Source organism: Drosophila guanche, unplaced genomic scaffold, assembly GCF_900245975.1.
Source record: "Drosophila guanche unplaced genomic scaffold, DGUA_6, whole genome shotgun sequence".
NCBI classification, from domain to species: domain Eukaryota; kingdom Metazoa; phylum Arthropoda; class Insecta; order Diptera; family Drosophilidae; genus Drosophila; species Drosophila guanche.
This window is the reverse complement of record NW_022995744.1, coordinates 2,382,960-2,400,322: the sequence shown is the minus strand read 5'-3', so window position 1 is coordinate 2,400,322 and position 17,363 is coordinate 2,382,960. Positions and strand designations below refer to the sequence as shown.

Here is a 17,363-nt window from a genome sequence, read left to right as displayed (position 1 = left end):
AGTCTATTTGGAGGTTTGAGGACAAAAATATATGGTGAAAAAGCACCGCATTAATGGATAATTAATGGATATAAGGAACCAAACCGACCTTCTCTGATTGATTTCGGGAATTGCATTTTTTATGAACTTCTTTTTAAGAATTTTTAAAATCTGTTATTTTTTTAAGGTTTTTTCAGATGTAACGGTTTTTTCACACAACTTAAGTATCTTAAATCTGTTTGTAAAGAACTTTGTTTGCCTAAAAAGCTGATTGATGCGGCTAAACACTTTGTGGTTTTAGCCTACCGTCTGGGAAATATTTCGCTTGAAATGCAAAAATTATGATTTTGTGAGGTAGTTTTTACGAAATTTTGGCTTTAAAAACTCAGGAAAAGTAAAAAATTAATATTGAGCTCTTTAATTTTTCTGTATAACATATAAATATAAAATCTATGGTACACATTCCTGCACCTATCAGTATCTGCATCTTATTGTTTTTTATTCCCAGTACTCGAAGAGTAAATACGATAAATTATATTTGTCTGGAAAAGTAGATGGATTGTCAGTCCGTCCTTATGAGCGCCTAGTACTCGGAGACCATAAAAGATAGGTCAACCAAGTTTTAAGCCTAGTACTCAGATCGAAAAAAGAACTTTCTAGCAAAATGTGCAATATATTTTGCAAGCAGCAAAGTGTGACCAGAGGTGAAAACAGCATTCCGTACGGTTACACTTCTCAGGCAGCAGTGTTGTTTTGTTTGTTTGCCAAGGAATATTTGCGCCCGTTGCAAAGTTGTAAAACGGCGCCTCCAAGCCCCCTTCCTGTTCAAAATTGGATAGTTTTGAGTCCAAATCGCGCCTTCGCCCCTTGGCACGACCCTGTGGAGCAGTACTTGGTCCCAAAAGGAAAAAAACTTAAAAAATATTGTTAACCGCCCATCCGGGTCTGTGTCTTGGCAACATGAAGCAACTGGGGTTCAAATAAGTTAAACAAATTAGAAATGCAAATAAATTCAATATAATCTCATTAATCTATAATAATTGTTTCCATTTTTGCCGTTTGATGGCCTTAAGCTCGTTTAGAAGCACGGTGGTCATTTATCTTTCAACTTCAGCGGCATTGTTGCCTTCATTTGATTGAGACTTTATCCTCTCGGAAATTAAAACAGATCTTTATTTTTCGAGCTGCTAGCAACATACCAACGAATACCACACAAATACTATCGATACCACAAAATACTATCGCCTGTCTTTCTAGATTTTTTCGGCCTGTTTTTTTGTCGATCTGAGTACTGCCTGGCGTAAAGTCGCTAGAAAGTAAGTTGTGCGCACAAAATTTTCTTTTCGATCTGAGTTCTAGGCTTTACATCCAGACTTCTGTATGCTCACACTGCTGTGAGTGTACGCCCACGCAAATGTCAAAAATGTACTGTATCCACAATTTTGAAGATAAAAAAATAGTTTTTTTTTGTAAAACATGCCATTCTGTACGAATTCACCATATCTATTATATATTAGGATTAGATTTGATTATTATTACATTTATACATACTTATGTATGTAAATATGTACATATATTAAATGTAAACTTTAAAAATGAAACACATTATGGTTCAGATACATATACTGACTGAGTACCGGCTATAAAAGCTGTGACGCGTACGAAGCGTCTCACAAACGTTCCTACTCATTACCTTTTTTCGTATTTTACATTTGACATTGTTTCTGAATCTGACATCACTCCTTACGCCAACACGATCTGTTAGCTAACCCCCCTCCCATAGAGCCGCACACTGCACGAAGCAGAGTGTGGAATGAGAGAATGTGCAAAAAATAAAGCTGCAAACTACTGTTTGTGAATTCTTTTGTATATCGTAGCTAGAGGGTTAATCCTTCTCTGGCATGATCAGGAAACATAATACTCTATTAATATTCCTAGCAAGCTTCCTTGCTTTCGGGACTCTCTTTTATTAATTATCAAATAAGGTTATATCCAAAAAGCAGCAATGAACTCACCCGCGTTTCCGTTCTATTAATAAAATTAAAAAAAAAAAATGAAATACATTCAGTGGCTCAATCGCATAATCGGACAGCAATTTCCTCTGTACGAATGTGCTCAAAAATTATATAGAAATGCGTTAAACCAACCGTTTTTCACTTATTATACAACTTTATAGTATTACCTATCCAAATCATAAACAAAAAGTCATACTTTTTAGCGAGAACAGTTAGTTTTAATCGAAAAAAAAAATCATGTTTTAAGAATACGTTATTTGGACGGATGATTGATTGATTCTAATTTTCCATCGAAGGAACCAGTCTTCAATTAGGCTTAGCTCACTCTGCAGGAGTTCGGAAGCTTCATTAATAGATGTGCTTGTGGCTTAAACGACTGTATCATCAGCATATGTTGCAACAGTGCAGTAGTTTGTAACTGGCATGTCGGCCGTATATAGGGTGTAGAGAATTGGTCCCAATACGCTTCCTTGTAGGACGCCTGCGTTGATGAGAAGTAGTGATGAAGTATCGTTTTTCTGCTGCACGTAAAAGCAACTTTTAGCCAGATATGATTTGATTAATAAATAGTACGGAGCAGGTAGCCAGATAAATATATCTTGTACAACAAACCTTTGTGCCAGACTCGATCGAACGCTTGTTGAACAACATTCTTGATGCGGCAGTGCATTGTTTTCAAATGCCGAAACTATATCATTAATAACATTGCTCAGGGGTCCCGTGACCTCTCCTGAATCCGAATTGGTATTCAGGAATGAATATGAAAAATAGAATGAATAGAATGAAAATCGTCCAAAATTGGCAACATTCTTTTCAATAGTATTTTTTCAAACACTTTCGAGAATATTTTAATTTCACTTAAAGAGTCAGACGGCTGTACAAATAATTTATGTGCAAAAAAAAATGACTTTTTTGCTTCAGTTCATTTTTATAAGGATACTATAGAAGATTATTAAAAACTTTTTTCATAAACATATAGTAAATATGTTGATCTTTGGTACAAAATTAACTTTTTCTGTTTACGTTGACCGTAAGCCAAGTTATAGGTGTTCAAACTAGGGTGATTTTGGTATACGAATAATATGTGTGCTTACTGTAACTAAATCATAAATATGGTTGTTTCCAAGAACTGGTAGTGATTTAATCCGAGAATTTTTAATATGTTTGGGTCTCCGTACTTATTGCATACGTCTTCATTTGTAAATTTTTGCCTTTCCACACTCACTGCTGACATCATAAGAATCGCCCCCTGACCAAATTGGGAATATAGAGGCCCGACCAGGTAACTGCCCAAATGTTACACTTAACGGCTCACCAATTCCACAAAGTACCTGTGTGAAGTATCTCAGCTTGCATCTCGACCGCAGATTAACATGGAAAAACCACATTAAAGCAAAATGTCAACAACTGAGACTTAAAACACTAAAAATGTCCTGGTTGATAAGTCGAAAAACAGAAACCACTTTGGAAAACAAAATTCGCCTCTACAAATCCATACTGAAGCCTGTTTGGACCTACGCTATACAGCTCTGGGGGACTGCTAGCAACTCAAATATTGAGATACTTCAGCGTTACCAATCAAAAACTTTGCGACACAATGTCAATGCTCCGTTTTACGTATATAATGCAAATATCCACAAAGATCTTAATATTCCAAACATTGTCGATTTTTGGAACGAACCTCACCTTGTTTTCAAAAAAGTATTTATTTTTCCAAAAATGTCGAAAGATTTCGTAAAAAGTTTTACAAGTATTTATTTTCTATATAGAATTTCAAAGTACATGGCGGGAATGGAATGAAATACGAAGTAAATAGGAAGAATCTTAAATCTTAAGATTTTCAAGGCAAATGGCAATGTATGTACTTGATTTCAACCAATCAAATTAAGAGGGAAAATAATCGATACTGATTTTGTTTGAAAATTTATATTTTATTTTTTTTTCAAATGTCCCTTCAGGAATTTCTCTCGTCTCCGTATGGATTTTTCTCTCTTGCTGGTTATTTATCCCTCGCAAGGAAGGATGTTATCGAATTGAGAAAATTGTGTAAATCTTTGGCTCTAATCAATGAAAAAACAAGTAAATCTGCGTTGGAGAGATATCTTAACAAATTTTGAATAATATAGAAACATTGAGGCATTATTTATTTATTTATTTTTTATTCCAAAGCTTTCAACTAAATCGTTATTTTTGTAAGCAATCCAATAAAAGAGTCAAGAAGAGTAGTCCAATCTTGTGGCGAATGTATTGTACAATTGTACAAAATTGTATTTCCACGGCTGAGAGTGTTAGTTTGATGGCAATATAAAACAGAATATTAAAATCGAGTAAATAGGTTATTGACCAAGACCGATTAACCTTCTGTTGACCAATAAGTGTTTAAGTGCAAACTAACTAAACTAACTTAAAGTTTTTTAACGCAGTTTAGCTGAATGAAACAGTGCCCATTCGAATTAATTCGTAAACAGGGGGGATGGGTGGCTACAATAAACATTTACAAGCAGTTTTATTTCGACAATTTGGACAAAGTGCTTACCTATTTAAAAGGAGGGCGTTCAGGGTGTTAAGTTTGAACAGTCAATCGGAATGGGCCATTAAAAACCAAAACAAAACAAATAATAATTTTATATCTACTGTACAATGGGTGGCACTCGTTGCACTTTTCGAGATTGCAAAGTCTCTTCAAACCGCAATCCGTCGATGCACTTCTTCAAGTTTCCCATACGCGACCCGCCGCAGTTGGAAAAATGGCAACAAATTTGCGCTAATAAAGAGATTTTAAAAGTGTCTCAAAGTAAGCTGGCCAACAGGGCTGTGTGTGCACGCCATTTTCGCATTGAATGCTTTATGAACTATAAAATGGACCGGCTCATTGCTAAGCAGACGCCGACATTGATGAGAGTGAACAAGGATCTCGCGTGGGACTTTGAATCTCTGGACGAGAACGGCGAACCAATGCTTGTTAAATTGGCTTCCCCCACTTCGGCACATCTGAAACCACCAGAGGGGTTCGAGTGTCCTCTGGGATATGATACTGACTCTGCTGGAGACGTGATTAGCTTGGATCAAATGGTAAATAAGCGATCCGCTGCAACTTTACCAGAGAGGGCAGTCAAAAGGCGGATGGTGGATTGTACCAAGGCAAAGGAGCAGGAGCAGTACCAAATCAGTACTAAAATTTCATCAGAAATGATTGACTTGCCTCAAAGTGGATTGCAAACGCAAACAGAGCCAATTTTTAGGAAAATAAGTTCACGTACAACAATTGAGAAACCTTCGATGGGCTCAGGGCAAAGTCAGGAAATGCCTATGGGCGAAGAAGAAACAACACCCGAGGAATGCCAACTTCAGCTGGATTACAACAAACTGAAGTTTGAGGTGGAAAAGCTTTCAGAGGAGAACGCGTACTTGAAGCAACTGACGGCGTCCATGCCATCCGCCAGTGGAGCGACACCATCAAACTCCTCGATAAGGATGACCAAGTCGCAGCTATACAACGGCATAAAAAAGTATCTGGGACCCACTTTGGCCGCTCTGGTGCGGATGGAAATGTTTGGAGGCTCCGAGGGTCGTACCTGGAAAGGTGACGAGCGGCGCTTTGCTGTAGAACTGCTGCAGCTGGGCGAAAGTATCTACGAGCATTGCTGCGAGGAATGGCGTTTTCGACTGCCGTCGCTTAGAACTGCACGCTCCTGGCTTGGTAGCAAAGAATCGGAAGATGTCGATGATTCAATCGATTTGTAGCCTTAATTATCGTTTAATTCATTTACTTTACTTTACTTTAATAATTAAAGTTTAATTCCTAATTTGCGTGATCTATCTACATTCAATTATTTACTAGAGTAGGATGGGTTTGTCCAAATGGCATATGATCGAATCATCTGTGGTCTTCTTCACGCATATCTCTTGGGTAGAGGCATCGCAGAAGTAGTCTGTAGGGCAGCTGCCGGTAACATTTGTAGGTTTGGTGGCACCGAAGCAGAAGGCGAACGTGGAACGGGAGGTGCATGCAAAAGTGTAGTTAGGGGCACACTGGCCACAGCTATCGGTGTCGCCGCAACTGGCAGGAGTCTCGCTGCGCTGGAAGCAAATAATGGGCTGATCTGTGCAGACCAGGCCATCAGTGCATGTGAAGGTCTGTGCGGTATTGGGACTGCTGCCGCCAAAGCAAAGATTGTACGATGTCTGATTTATGCAAGCTGCCCCATTTGACTGGCACACATCACAGGTAGACCAGATCAAAGTTCCCTGCATCGCCACGAGGACCAACTAAATGTTGAGACACAATAAGTCAAGTAATCTCCCTCATTAGGACCACCTGCACCCTGGAAACACTCACCAGAACAGCGCACTTGTACATCTTTTCGTCGTAACTTATCTTTTACGAATGGTCCGCGCTGTCGGAAGACAACGCATTTTTAGCACTTTCGTCAGCTCTGCCGAATATGCTTTATAGCGCCTCGATTCATTTGGGGTCCGGTCCAGAACCTTGAGCGCATATCTCTCTTATCTTTATGTAAGCAAACCACTCCCACTGCTAAGCCAAGACTGCCTCCTATAAAATGAATTTGCAGAAGATCTACCCTCGATCACAAGAAACTAGAGCTTCGCGCTAAACAGACATGCGTGCAAATATTATTTTAAAAGTGGGTAAAGTAAAAGTAAATAGCAAACGTCAATTTCACACATTTCTTTTCCATTTTAGCTCGTTCTGCTCCTCCCGTTTCTCAAAGCGGCCCTCGGTCAATCCCCTAGCTGCTCAAATTGTGCACTCACCAATAGAAGGAATGTGTGCCTCGACGAGACCAGCTATGGATTCTGCTTTAACCAGGAAACGGTCGATGAAAGCACAATCACTGCGTGTCCTGAGGGGTATTTTTGCACACTGGATAACATTTGTTCTCCCCAGGAGACGTCCTCAGTTAGTGTTACGATTTCCTCCATTTGGTTCATTGACAATTTTCCATTGAATTGAATTTGCAGCCTTCTTGTGTACCTGGTGATACGACATCTACAACATCGGATAAAGCAACAGGTTTGCAGATACTCGAAAATCCAATCTTTTATTTATATGACATATATGTATTTTTTTTTGTCAGATTCATCTTACCCTACCACTACAGATTCATCAACAGAATCTTCCACGTTAACTACAGATCCATCCACAGAATCGTCTACTTTAACGACAGATTCATCAACTGAATCTTCCCCTATTACTACAGATTCATCAACTGAATCTTCCACATTAACCACGGATTCATCCACAGAATCGTCCACTTTAACGACAGATTTATTAACCGAATCGTCCACTTTAACGACTGATTCATCAACTGAATCTTCCCCTAAAACAACAGATTCATCAACTGAATCTACAACTGTAACCACAGATACTTCAACAGAATCTTCCACATTAACTACAAATCCATCCACAGAATCGTCCACTGCAACGACAGATTTATCAACCGAATCGTCCACTTTAACGACTGATTCATCAACTGAATCTTCCCCTATTACTACAGATTCATCAACTGAATCTACAACTGTAACCACAGATACTTCAACAGAATCTTCCACATTAACTACAAATCCATCCACAGAATCGTCCACTGTAACGACAGATTTATCAACCGAATCGTCCACTTTAACGACTGATTCATCAACTGAATCTTCCCCTATTACTACAGATTCATCAACTGAATCTTCCCCTATTACTACTGATTCATCAACTGTATCTTCCACTTTAACGACTGATTCATCAACTGAATCTTCCACTTTATCGACTGATTCATCAACTGAATCTTCCCCTACAACAACAGATTCATCAACTGAATCTTCCACTGCAACCACAGATACTTCAACAGAATCTTCCACATTAACTACAGATCCATCCACCGCATCTTCAACATTAAATACAGATACGTCAACAGATTCTTCACCTTTAGCAACTGATTCATCAACGGAATCAACACCAGTTACCACAGAATCAACCACGGTATCTCCACTAAATGCTGATGTTTATTGTTCTACATTACGAAAAAAAGGATACTTTAGGGTGGAGAGTGATTCAACTTGCAGACAGTGAGTCTAGATTGTTGATTACGCATTAAATAGGAATTATTCATGTACGAATTGTAAAATTCCAGGTACGTGTACTGCTATAAATTGAGCTTGGATTACCTGGGTTGGCTTTACTATTGCAACACAAATGAATTTTATAATTCTGATACACAATCTTGTCAGACCGAACGGCCCGCGAGTTGCTGAAAAAGATACCATTAAAGATACAAATTTTCTTGTTGTTGAAGTTTCAATGTGATTATGGCACAGAATATTATTATTGTTTTGGGCAACCTGATCCATATTATTTAATAAAATGGAAAAGCTTCGGCGCTTCTGCATACATCCCTCTGGTTTCTGGCAATGCGGAGCCGAAAAAGTCGAATTAAATGTACGTGGTATTTGCCTTACATGAAAAGATCACCGCCGTAGCTCCTCCACTTGACACATAGCAAAAGACGTAGCTGCATGTAAAATGCAAGATGAATTAATTAACTCGCAAAGGTAAAGAAAATATCACTGCATACCTGCCGCAAGTGGGATCGTTTTGATTTTCCAATGTAGCCGATTTGGTCACTTCCAGGCAGGTCTTTTCAGCACTCCATTCCGGTGTGCTTTGGTCATTTAATTCGGGTGCTGGGTGTGCAGCTAAGCCATTTTAAATTTCTTTGAGGATTGGAAACGTTGAAGGCCACTGATATGTATTCTAAGTCCGAAAATCGTAATCTAAATACTTTTTTATCTCTCTTCCTACCAAGGTACAGTGATAAACTTTTATGGCGGACTTATTATACCCGGTACTCGCAGAGTAAATAGGGTATATTGTATTTGTGGGGAATAACGGCCCGACCCCATAGAGTATATATATTCCTGATCAGCATCAATAGCCGAGTCCATTGAGCCATGTCTGTCTGTTCGTCTGTCCATCCGTCTTGTTTGTCGGCTAGTTTTCAGAGACTATAGGAGCTAGAGCCACCAAATTTTGCATCCATACCTCTGTAAGCTCAGACCGTTACAAGTATATTTTAAAAATTATCCCCGCCCCCTTCCGCCTCCGCAAAGGGACGAAACCTCCCAAATCTACAATTTTGAAGATAAAATCTAAAATCGCCATTCTATAGGGAATGATCATATTTATCAGATCACCAATGAAGAAATAATTTTGTAGTGGCTAAACCCACCCCGTCCCGCAGCTTATATTTGTTTTTTTCACATTCTCTCAATCACACTCTGCTTCTGCCTCTGCCTCTCGCGTTCCTCTGCCTCTGCCGGGATTCTGCAGTGTGTGGGTCTAGGAAAGGGGGGCGAGCTTAAGGAGCGTGTTGATGTGAGAAGTGTTGGAGATGTAGATGACAGATGAAGAAAAAGTGCAAAATTTTACAAAACACCGCTAAGGTGCAGATGTAGTACTGAGTGCCGGGTATAAAAGTTGTGACGCTTAAGAAACGTCTCACACGTCCCTTCTCGTTTGTGTTTCATTTTCAATGATATAATGCTAAGCGTAATGAGAATACTTGCAAGAGTATCAGTATCAGTAATCAGTATTTTCGCTGGAAATGGGGCATGCAATAAAGCCTTTTAGTGAAACTCAGTAAATAAATTAATACCCAAACTCAAAATATAATTAAAAATATTAAATATAAATTTTATGCACAATCGGCTGGTTTCTTAGCACTGCAGCCCTTTAAAGTTGAATCAAAGTATGGCTTTGTTTCTTTACAAGTATAGATTAGCGCCGTTGCTACTCCATTTGACACATAACAATAGAGGTAGCTGAAAGAAAAAAGCCACTTTAGTTTAGGACCTACTGTCAAAAATCGGAAAAAATATTCTTACGTGGCGCATGTGGGATCATCTTCATTCTTAAATGATGCAGACTTGGTCACATCCAGACAGGTTTCCTCTGCGCTCCAAGGTTTTTGAGTTGTCGTAGTTGGTTCGGTAGACACTGCCGTACACCCATCTGGTTTTGTGGCCGTACATGTATTTAAGGACACATCAAAGTATTGGTTAGGTTTGCATTTCAAAATTGAAGCGCTTTCTAATGTGCCGTCCTCGGCGACTTTACAATGCAAGAAACTGTGAATAGGTGGGGGGATTTAGTTTTCATTCGGCGGTAACCTTTTCAGAATACTTATGTTCTTACGAAGTGCACGTGGGATCATTTTCGTTTTTTTGAAAGCCAGATTTGGTGGCTTGCTCGCAGTCTGCAGTCCAAGGCATCATTGTGGTGGTTGTGGTAGGTGCTTTATCTGCTTTGCATACCGGCTCAGCATTTTCATAGCAAGTGTACTCGCCATCGGTGCAAAAATAATTTGTCGGGCAGTTGAGTATATCGTTAAGAGGTACTCCTGGAAGTGAAATAATGCTAATTGGTATTCCCCCAATATATGTGTGTTTATTTGGGCTTACCTGACGAGCATGCGGAAAAGCTGTTTTCGCTACGACATGCCGTTTTGCTGAGCGTCTGGCACACACCGCAAGTGGCCGCCGCGTATTGGCAAAATATCTTGAATTCGGGCAAAAGTGTAGTTAGGAACCTGCACCAGGAATGCGATGGGCCAGAATAGTTACCAGCGGAATTATAATTAGAGCCTTCAACCACATGTTTTTTGTCTTTAATCGTTACTCATACTAAAATGCTGTGAGAAGAGGATTTATCTTATATGTAGCTCCACAACATCATCGTAATTCTTATCTTAAATGGCAGCCCAAAACACACAAACACACACACACCAGGAGAAATATAACAAATATATGTTATATGCATGTATATATGCATGTTTTTATTGCGTTATCATCAGGCTCTGAGGCATCAATAAATAGACGTACGAACACACAAGGCCACACGTAATGTATATGAAAATATATTCACAAATTGATGGCGCATTTCTTAGCTGTTTAGCAGGGTACGAGCATAGCAGTAGTATACAATGTATAGGAATAGACAGATTCGAGTACGCTAATTAGATACATATGTATAAATCTTGCTATTAAATAAATCTTATCAACGAAGGTATAGTCAAAGTATAGCTAATGGTTTGTTGTGTGTATAAAGGTGTATACTGGGTAGTAGTTATTAATTCGCATATTTGCCGCGTAGTCTTGCTTGTTTCAGAATTACTCAGATACATAAATAGCTACATTCTATGGGTATATAGGTATTGGTATCGGTATAGGTATACTACATAAAACTAATTGTAAAACATTTCTTAAGGCAAATCATAGCAGTTTAAGGAGCACTTTATACTTTATGCTCGTTCCACTTATCTAAGCTTAAGGCAACATCGATGTTCTAATATTATTAAATTAGTGAAAATAAATTCGTAATGTCTAAAACGAAATAGTACTTCGTCAAAAAATGCATTAAATTTAAATTTATGTTTAAGTTGTGGACGTGTGTATACTGTTTACATATTTTTATTTCTAGACGCATCCGTACTCATACCAGATGCTATTGCTCTTGTCCTCGCTTCGTTTTCGGCCAGACTTATCATCCTGAGTGGGAGTAACAGAGACATTTCCACCTCCACTGCCGCTGGCCTCAGTTGTTACCAGCGGATTTTGGTCTGTAGTCGTGGACACTCCCCCAATCGTGGTGTTGATCCGATTGTACATGAGGAACGTGGCAGGTCCTGGACTGCTGATGTTGCTGTTGTTCTCGTTATTCTTTTGTGGGGTCTGAGGTTCTGCTTTGGGAGTTGGTGTTCCGTCACTGGCGATACTGGTGCTGGCAGACTGCTGCTGTTGTGCGTTAGATCCAGGGCTGGAGTTGGATCCATCGGGTAATTTCTGGTGCTCGTCAATAAGATACACAGTGCGACGGGAGCCGGCTGTGCCTAGGGTTAGGCTACTGCCAGTCACGTCTGGCGCTTCAAGGCTTCTGCAAATCCAAAACGAATTGTTAGTACTAAATTTCTTATCTAAATTATGAGTTGACCGAAAAACAACGACAGAGACGACAGGGCAGTGGAAGTCTTGCGGAAATTAAAAATGGGGATTTGGCAGTAGTTAGAGGTACCAGAGATTGTTATACATTTAAAAGCGCATACCCGTGCACGCTATTTCTACGTGAGTTATTCAAATCCGTACGTTTCTGTGCCTGCAAGCTACTGCGCACGGCGCCACCACGTTGGATCGAGTTATCCAGCAAATCCCTACTCGTGGAGTTTTCGGTTTTTGTATTGTGCATGTGGTTGTGCGTTGTTGGTGGTGTGAGGGTTGTTGTGTATGTGTACATGTAAATAGAACAAGAACCATATCCCAACAGTAAATTATATTATCCAATAAACCATATACTCGATTCGAATCTTTTTGGAAGTGCGGTCTTACCGCTGAAGGCTCTGACGTAGTGGCATGTTTCGCTGCAACAAATGCGTATCGGAGGCAACGGACAGGGGTTCTTCATTGCTGTTGTCCGATTCATTGCCACCAGACTCGGATCCAATAACAAATTGCGAATTTGTGCGTGCATCATCTACCCAGGAGCGACGGTTCTGAAAAACGAAAATTGAGAATTATTTTTCAGGGTCTTTCAGGGATTTTTGTCAAATCAAACCTACGCGACTGGGCACTTTGTTCATTAGATCGGAGCTAGCTTTCTTTACACGACGCACCAGACTTATGGCAAAGGGTTTTCTTAACATAGGAGGGGTGGAAACGATTAGAAATTTCGAAATAGAAGTGTATTTGGCTGGTGGAACTCACTTCTTATGCACCGTCGTCTCTGACTTTTTGTAGTGTTCCATGATTTTCTCTTCAAGCTTCTCCTTTTGCCGCTTCAGGCTGTGTACCCGCTCGGTATAGTTCTTCTCTTCTTCATGAAAATGTTTCTTGTCCTCCAGGGAAATGGCCAACAGCTCTTGATACTGGGAGAGCAGCTGCGAAACATTGTCCATCAGGGCCTTGCGCTCAGAGTCCAGGTCGCCGTTGTTTTGTATAAGCATCTGCAAGTGATTGACAATATAGCCATCGAATGCCAGCGAAAATAAGTGCTCGGTGTATACTTACCTCACAGCGCTGCTGAAGTTTGCTGTACTCCATTTGAAGCAGACGCACTTGATCACTCCTGGTGTTGAGCTCCCCCGAGAGCTCCGTGTTCTGTAGCTTAAGGCTGCTGTGCTCCATGCGTATCATTTTGTACTGTTCCTGTATGTTTTTGTACTCGTTCTTGAAGCGGTCGCTGGTGGCAAACAGATTGCGGAAGTCGTCGGTGAGCTTCGAATGCTCGGTGCGCAAGATGGAGAGATCCTCACTGCAGGTCTTCATGCTCCCATTTTGAGTGGTGAGCTCCTCAATGCGCTGTTCTAAAGCCGTTTGCTGTTCCCGGGTGTCGCGCAACTCCTGGCGCAGATCTCGAACTGCTGCCTTCAGCTGCTCCTTGTCCTTGTTCAGAGATTCATATTCGGCGGAGAGCTGGTCGTGAAGACATTGAAGAGTCACCTGATCTTGCAGCGCATTTTTGTGCACCTGCTGAAGGGAGTCGATGTCTTTGAGCAGCGTGTCCTTCTCTGCGGCCAGTTGAGAGTTTGCCAGCTGCAGAGCCACGTGCTGGGTATTCAGGGAAGTGATCTGTGAGCCCAAAGCAGCCACATCGACACTTAGGCGGGCGTTTTCGGTCTGCAGCTGCGTGTTGCAATCCTTAACCCGCATAAGCTCAGCGGACTCTCGGACAGGAGTCGGCCTACGTTTGTGCTCGAAGCGCAGTTCCTGGGAAGAGCTGGTCGGGGCCAGCTCAATGTTCTTCTCCACTGTGAAGATCTCTTGGCGATGGCATAGAACACACATGTCCGATTTAAGGCCACCCTCACCCTCCTCCTCATCAGCATAGCGTTCCTCCTGCTGCTCGCGTTTTACGTTCAACATAATCTCACGCACCGTTTTAAAGGTCTCTGGATTGCGCACCAGTTTTTCAACCACATGCTCCACATTCAGTTCAGTCGGCTCGCTGTCGGTGAGGCCGAGCTTTGCCAGATTGTGTCGCACCTTCTTGGTCACCAGCGTGCCAGTGACCAGGTCTTCGCGGAGCGTGTTAATCATCTCCTGATCGATGTTTCGTTGCGATGCCAGCTCTTGGTTTTGTTTCTCCAATTCGATGAGCTTCTGCTGCACCTGCTCGGTCTCTTCGAGCACTTTGCTGAGCCTCATAATCTCTTTGGTCTGCGTGTCCAGTTGATTGATGCTTTGGTCGAGCTGAACGGACTTCTCCTCGCTGCCCTCCTTCAGTTTAGATACCTCTTTGAGCAGGCTGGCATTCTCCCGCTCGTATGCAGACACTTTGGCCTCGATCTCGTAGAGTCTTTGTTTGGTCTGCTCGTACTGCTTTGCCTTCTCGGAATGCTGCTCCAGCTCCTTGTTCTTGCTTTCCGCCAGCCGCTCCAAGTCATCCGCACGCCGTTGAATGCTTTCATTGAGCGTTTGGATGCGCTGCTTCTCCTTGTTAAGGGTTTCGGCGTGCTGTTCGGCATCTGCCAGCCTCTGGCGATCCACTTCGCGCTCCAGGCTTTGGCGATCGTAGCTCTTCTGGCGACTGTCCACGGCATCTTGCAGCTTCTTGTTCTCTTCTAGGGCATTCTTGAATACGCCCTCCAGCTCCACATTCTGCTGGGATAGCCTCTGAATGTTCTCCTGCATCTGGTCGATCTTCAGGGAAAGCTTCTTCTTCTCCTTCTCCAACTCCAGCATTTTATTGGTGGACTCGTGAAAGCTGCTTTCCTTCAGCTGCTCCAAGGCGGCAGTCAGCCGCCGATTCTCCAGCTCCAGCTTTAGGGCACGCGTCTGAGCATTGTTGGTTAGCTGCTCGGACAGACTATTGTCCCCCGAGTTGCAATCATCCTCGTTCTCTGAAAAGGACTTGTCGCCCTCGTGTGTCGAGTTCAAATTCCTGGCCACTAGCTGCAGCTGAGCGTTTTCCTCCAGCAGCTCCTCCAGCTTTGAGCGATCCACATCCCGTTCCAGGGCCATGTCATTTAGCTTTTGCTTGTATTTTATGATCTCGGACTCCAGGGAAATGGCATGCTCCGAACGTTTGCGGTAGCGTTGCAACTGCTCCTCCAGCATTTCCCTAATGGACATAGATTTGGTTAGTAAAAATCATTTCCGATTCTGTCTTCTTATACTTTGATTCCAGCAGCACACGGTTGTCTTCGCGCAACTCCTCCACCCGAGACTTGTAGAAATCAGAGTCGCCGAGTTTCTCACGATACTTTTGAACTTCGACCTCCAGCCGATCGGCGCGCTCAGCTCGCTCGCGTAAGATGTCCACCTCGTCTCGATAGGCAGATGCCCGTTTGGCTTCTGAAAACCAATCCTGACTATCCTGCCGCAGCCTGTCAAAGCGCACATTCTTTTCGTCCAGCTCCTCCCGCAGCTCCAGAAGGTTCTCCGACTTTTCCTCCCTGTAAAAGCAATATTATTAGCAAATCAATCAAAAAGAAAGCCAATTGACACGTTTCAACATACAGCTCCTGCCGAAGCTTGCGATTCTTCGATCTAAGGTCTGCACACTCTACTGCTAAATGGTTGCTGTCCGAGTTGGATGACGATGAGGGTGTTGAGGTGGCGGTTCCGTTCGAGGGAGAGCGCGGCACACTGACAACGCCTTGACCACACTCCGCCAAATTGTCGGCCGTCGTCATTTCGGGCTCCATGCACACAAGGTCAATCCATTTCAAATACATGACATCTCGCTCCTTGGTCAGACGAAGGATGTGGGTGTACATGTTTTGTGGCGATAGCCGCTCCAGCGAGTCTTCGGTGAGCACCAGACTATGGCTGTCGGTCACCTGTTTGATAAGTGCTACAATGGCATGCTGTGTCTCCAGATCGAGTTCCTTGATGCGCGCTATGAACAACTCCTTGTTGGGACATTGCACTGCCGCACCCAGAAGCAGAGTGAGCAGCGTTTTCATTTGCTCCAGTCCGTTCCTACTCTCCGGATGATAGCCCAGCGTGACAGCGTCGGGCAGGACCAGTATGGTCTGACCCAGCTCTTCCTCAAACAATGATTTCAAATTCCGAACGATGCACTCAAAGTTCTTGGCCCTGGCCACACTCAAAGATTTTCCACTAAATTCGGTCAACGCGCTGGGATTGTTTTGCGGCTCCGGGTCTATTTGGAGCCAAACGCTGTGTATGATATGGCCATCCAGCAGCGAGGTGTAACCGGCAAGAAGTTCGGCACGAGGCAGACATGACTCTAGCTGGGGAGACAAGAAAAAGAGAAGTTAACCATTACAGATGAAAAACAGAACAGAGCGAGCCATGAGCGGCCACGAACATGCAAACAAAGCACAAACAGCATTAAAGTTCTACCGTAAGCTGTCGTAAGCCAGTTACAATGACCTTGCTACTAGCTACCTGGTGAGTGCTGTGCTGTGCTGCTGCGGAAGCCTATGCGAACGAGCGAGCGAGCAGGCTGTTCTCTTTGTTGCTGATGTTCGTGTGTGTGCCCATGGGAATTACTTGAGAGCAAAACATTCAATTACTTATGCCAAGCACACAGCCCAATTTCGCAATAGATATTGAACATGTTTATTCACTTCACTCACCCAAGAAACGAGTGCTCCATTTATGAATTCATCAATTTCCATTGGCGTTGCCGCGGCCGTACCAGCCATTGTGGTTGCTGTTTTTTTTTTGTATATTTTCTCAACACGGTATAGCGTGTGTGAACAAGTACGCGGGCCGTGCCGCAGACGTTGCTGCACCTGTTACAATTTTACAGCTGCACCGCTGCGGCTTTTCCGAGATACACTGCTTGTTTTTATTCTCATTAGTACCTTACAAAGGCTTCCAAACATTCCAAGGGTGGCAGGGCATATCTAAGCCGTGAGAACACGCATGTACACAGAAATATGGTTTAATTTATTCAGATTTATTGATTCTGCACAAACATCAAATTGAATTGCAATTATTTTGAATGAGAACAACAAAATTAATAAATGGGCAAAATCACTTTTTTTGAAGGCTGGAAAAAAGTGTGATCGCGGATTTATCGATGAAATATAACCTCAGAAATATACCGAAATATAACTACCCATTTTCGAAATATACCGAAAAATTCCGATGTGTGTCTATAATCGGAAATCGTATTCCCCGATTTTATATTCTTTTTAAAGCCTTGCCTCAGAACGAAAAAAATGGGCCGCTAGAAAAACCAGGGATGATATTCGTATGGAACCGATAAGAAATGTTGTCACGCACAAGTTACTTTCTAGCGGCTGTACGCCAGGCCGATTAAATCTAGAAAGTCAGCCGATGGTATTTTGTGGTATTGATAATATTTGTGTGGTATTCGTTGGTATGTTGCTA

The 17,363-nt window shown here is 42.1% G+C and overlaps 6 protein-coding genes across 9 annotated transcripts; 2 read left to right on the top strand and 4 right to left on the bottom strand.

The window, feature by feature from the left end:
- The first annotated feature begins 4,582 nt into the window (after nt 1-4,582).
- On the top strand, nt 4,583-5,809 carry LOC117579082. The gene has a single exon (XM_034264793.1). The coding sequence runs from the start codon at nt 4,635-4,637 to the stop codon at nt 5,736-5,738; it is 1,104 nt and encodes a 367-aa protein (XP_034120684.1). The 5' UTR covers nt 4,583-4,634; the 3' UTR covers nt 5,739-5,809.
- On the bottom strand, nt 5,804-6,301 carry LOC117579084. Its single transcript, XM_034264795.1, has one exon. The coding sequence runs from the start codon at nt 6,246-6,248 to the stop codon at nt 5,832-5,834; it is 417 nt and encodes a 138-aa protein (XP_034120686.1). The 5' UTR covers nt 6,249-6,301; the 3' UTR covers nt 5,804-5,831.
- A 212-nt stretch (nt 6,302-6,513) lies between these two features.
- LOC117579086 (cell wall protein IFF6) lies at nt 6,514-8,259 on the top strand. Its single transcript, XM_034264797.1, has 5 exons — nt 6,514-6,640; nt 6,700-6,915; nt 6,978-6,993; nt 7,262-8,072; nt 8,138-8,259. Exons 1-5 carry the CDS (start codon nt 6,617-6,619, stop codon nt 8,256-8,258), a joined length of 1,188 nt encoding a protein of 395 aa, XP_034120688.1. The 5' UTR covers nt 6,514-6,616; the 3' UTR covers nt 8,259.
- Nucleotides 8,260-8,414: 155 nt separating this feature from the next.
- Nucleotides 8,415-8,703, bottom strand: LOC117579085 (the record flags this gene model as incomplete). The annotated part of the gene is made up of 2 exons (XM_034264796.1): nt 8,415-8,515; nt 8,579-8,703. Coding segments are annotated over 2 exons (204 nt in total), but the record flags the coding sequence as incomplete, so codon positions are not given.
- A 946-nt stretch (nt 8,704-9,649) lies between these two features.
- On the bottom strand, nt 9,650-10,692 carry LOC117579083. The gene is made up of 5 exons (XM_034264794.1): nt 10,626-10,692; nt 10,464-10,560; nt 10,198-10,402; nt 9,888-10,130; nt 9,650-9,824 (listed from the first exon to the last, which is right to left on the bottom strand). Exons 1-5 carry the CDS (start codon nt 10,656-10,658, stop codon nt 9,698-9,700), a joined length of 705 nt encoding a protein of 234 aa, XP_034120685.1. The 5' UTR covers nt 10,659-10,692; the 3' UTR covers nt 9,650-9,697.
- LOC117579081 (protein Daple) lies at nt 10,613-17,004 on the bottom strand. 4 transcript variants are annotated; one of them, XM_034264789.1, is made up of 10 exons: nt 16,601-17,003; nt 15,513-16,252; nt 15,170-15,448; nt 13,062-15,114; nt 12,759-12,997; nt 12,614-12,689; nt 12,384-12,547; nt 12,104-12,208; nt 11,500-11,934; nt 10,613-10,693 (listed from the first exon to the last, which is right to left on the bottom strand). In XM_034264789.1, exons 1-10 carry the CDS (start codon nt 16,667-16,669, stop codon nt 10,681-10,683), a joined length of 4,173 nt encoding a protein of 1,390 aa, XP_034120680.1. In that variant the 5' UTR covers nt 16,670-17,003; the 3' UTR covers nt 10,613-10,680. The 4 variants fall into 4 exon arrangements, with proteins under 4 accessions (XP_034120680.1, XP_034120679.1, XP_034120681.1 ...); XM_034264788.1 differs by lacking the exon at nt 10,613-10,693 and having other exon boundaries at nt 10,903-11,934; XM_034264791.1 differs by lacking the exon at nt 10,613-10,693 and having other exon boundaries at nt 11,772-11,934; nt 12,144-12,208; nt 16,601-17,004.
- Between the last annotated feature and the right edge of the window lie 359 nt (nt 17,005-17,363).

What these genes read in the sequence shown, in the direction of transcription:
- LOC117579082 (XM_034264793.1), top strand. Translation starts at nt 4,635, where the DNA reads ATGGGTGGCACTCGTTGCACTTTTCGAGATTGCAAAGTCTCTTCAAAC.
- LOC117579084 (XM_034264795.1), bottom strand. Translation starts at nt 6,248, where the DNA reads ATGCAGGGAACTTTGATCTGGTCTACCTGTGATGTGTGCCAGTCAAAT.
- LOC117579086 (XM_034264797.1), top strand. Translation starts at nt 6,617, where the DNA reads ATGCGTGCAAATATTATTTTAAAA. An exon ending in GTGCAAATATTATTTTAAAA is followed by an intron (nt 6,641 to 6,699) that starts GTGGGTAAAGTA and finishes TTTCCATTTTAG; the next exon opens with CTCGTTCTGCTCCTCCCGTT. An exon ending in AGTGATTCAACTTGCAGACA is followed by an intron (nt 8,073 to 8,137) that starts GTGAGTCTAGAT and finishes GTAAAATTCCAG; the next exon opens with GTACGTGTACTGCTATAAAT.
- LOC117579083 (XM_034264794.1), bottom strand. Translation starts at nt 10,658, where the DNA reads ATGTGGTTGAAGGCTCTAATTATAATTCCGCTG. An exon ending in AATGATCCCACGTGCACTTC is followed by an intron (nt 10,131 to 10,197) that starts GTAAGAACATAA and finishes ACCTATTCACAG; the next exon opens with TTTCTTGCATTGTAAAGTCG. An exon ending in GATGATCCCACATGCGCCAC is followed by an intron (nt 9,825 to 9,887) that starts GTAAGAATATTT and finishes TTTTTCTTTCAG; the next exon opens with CTACCTCTATTGTTATGTGT.
- LOC117579081 (XM_034264788.1), bottom strand. Translation starts at nt 16,669, where the DNA reads ATGGCTGGTACGGCCGCGGCAACGCCAATGGAAATTGATGAATTCATA. An exon ending in ATGGAGCACTCGTTTCTTGG is followed by an intron (nt 16,253 to 16,600) that starts GTGAGTGAAGTG and finishes TTGTCTCCCCAG; the next exon opens with CTAGAGTCATGTCTGCCTCG. An exon ending in CGCAAGCTTCGGCAGGAGCT is followed by an intron (nt 15,449 to 15,512) that starts GTATGTTGAAAC and finishes TTGCTTTTACAG; the next exon opens with GGAGGAAAAGTCGGAGAACC.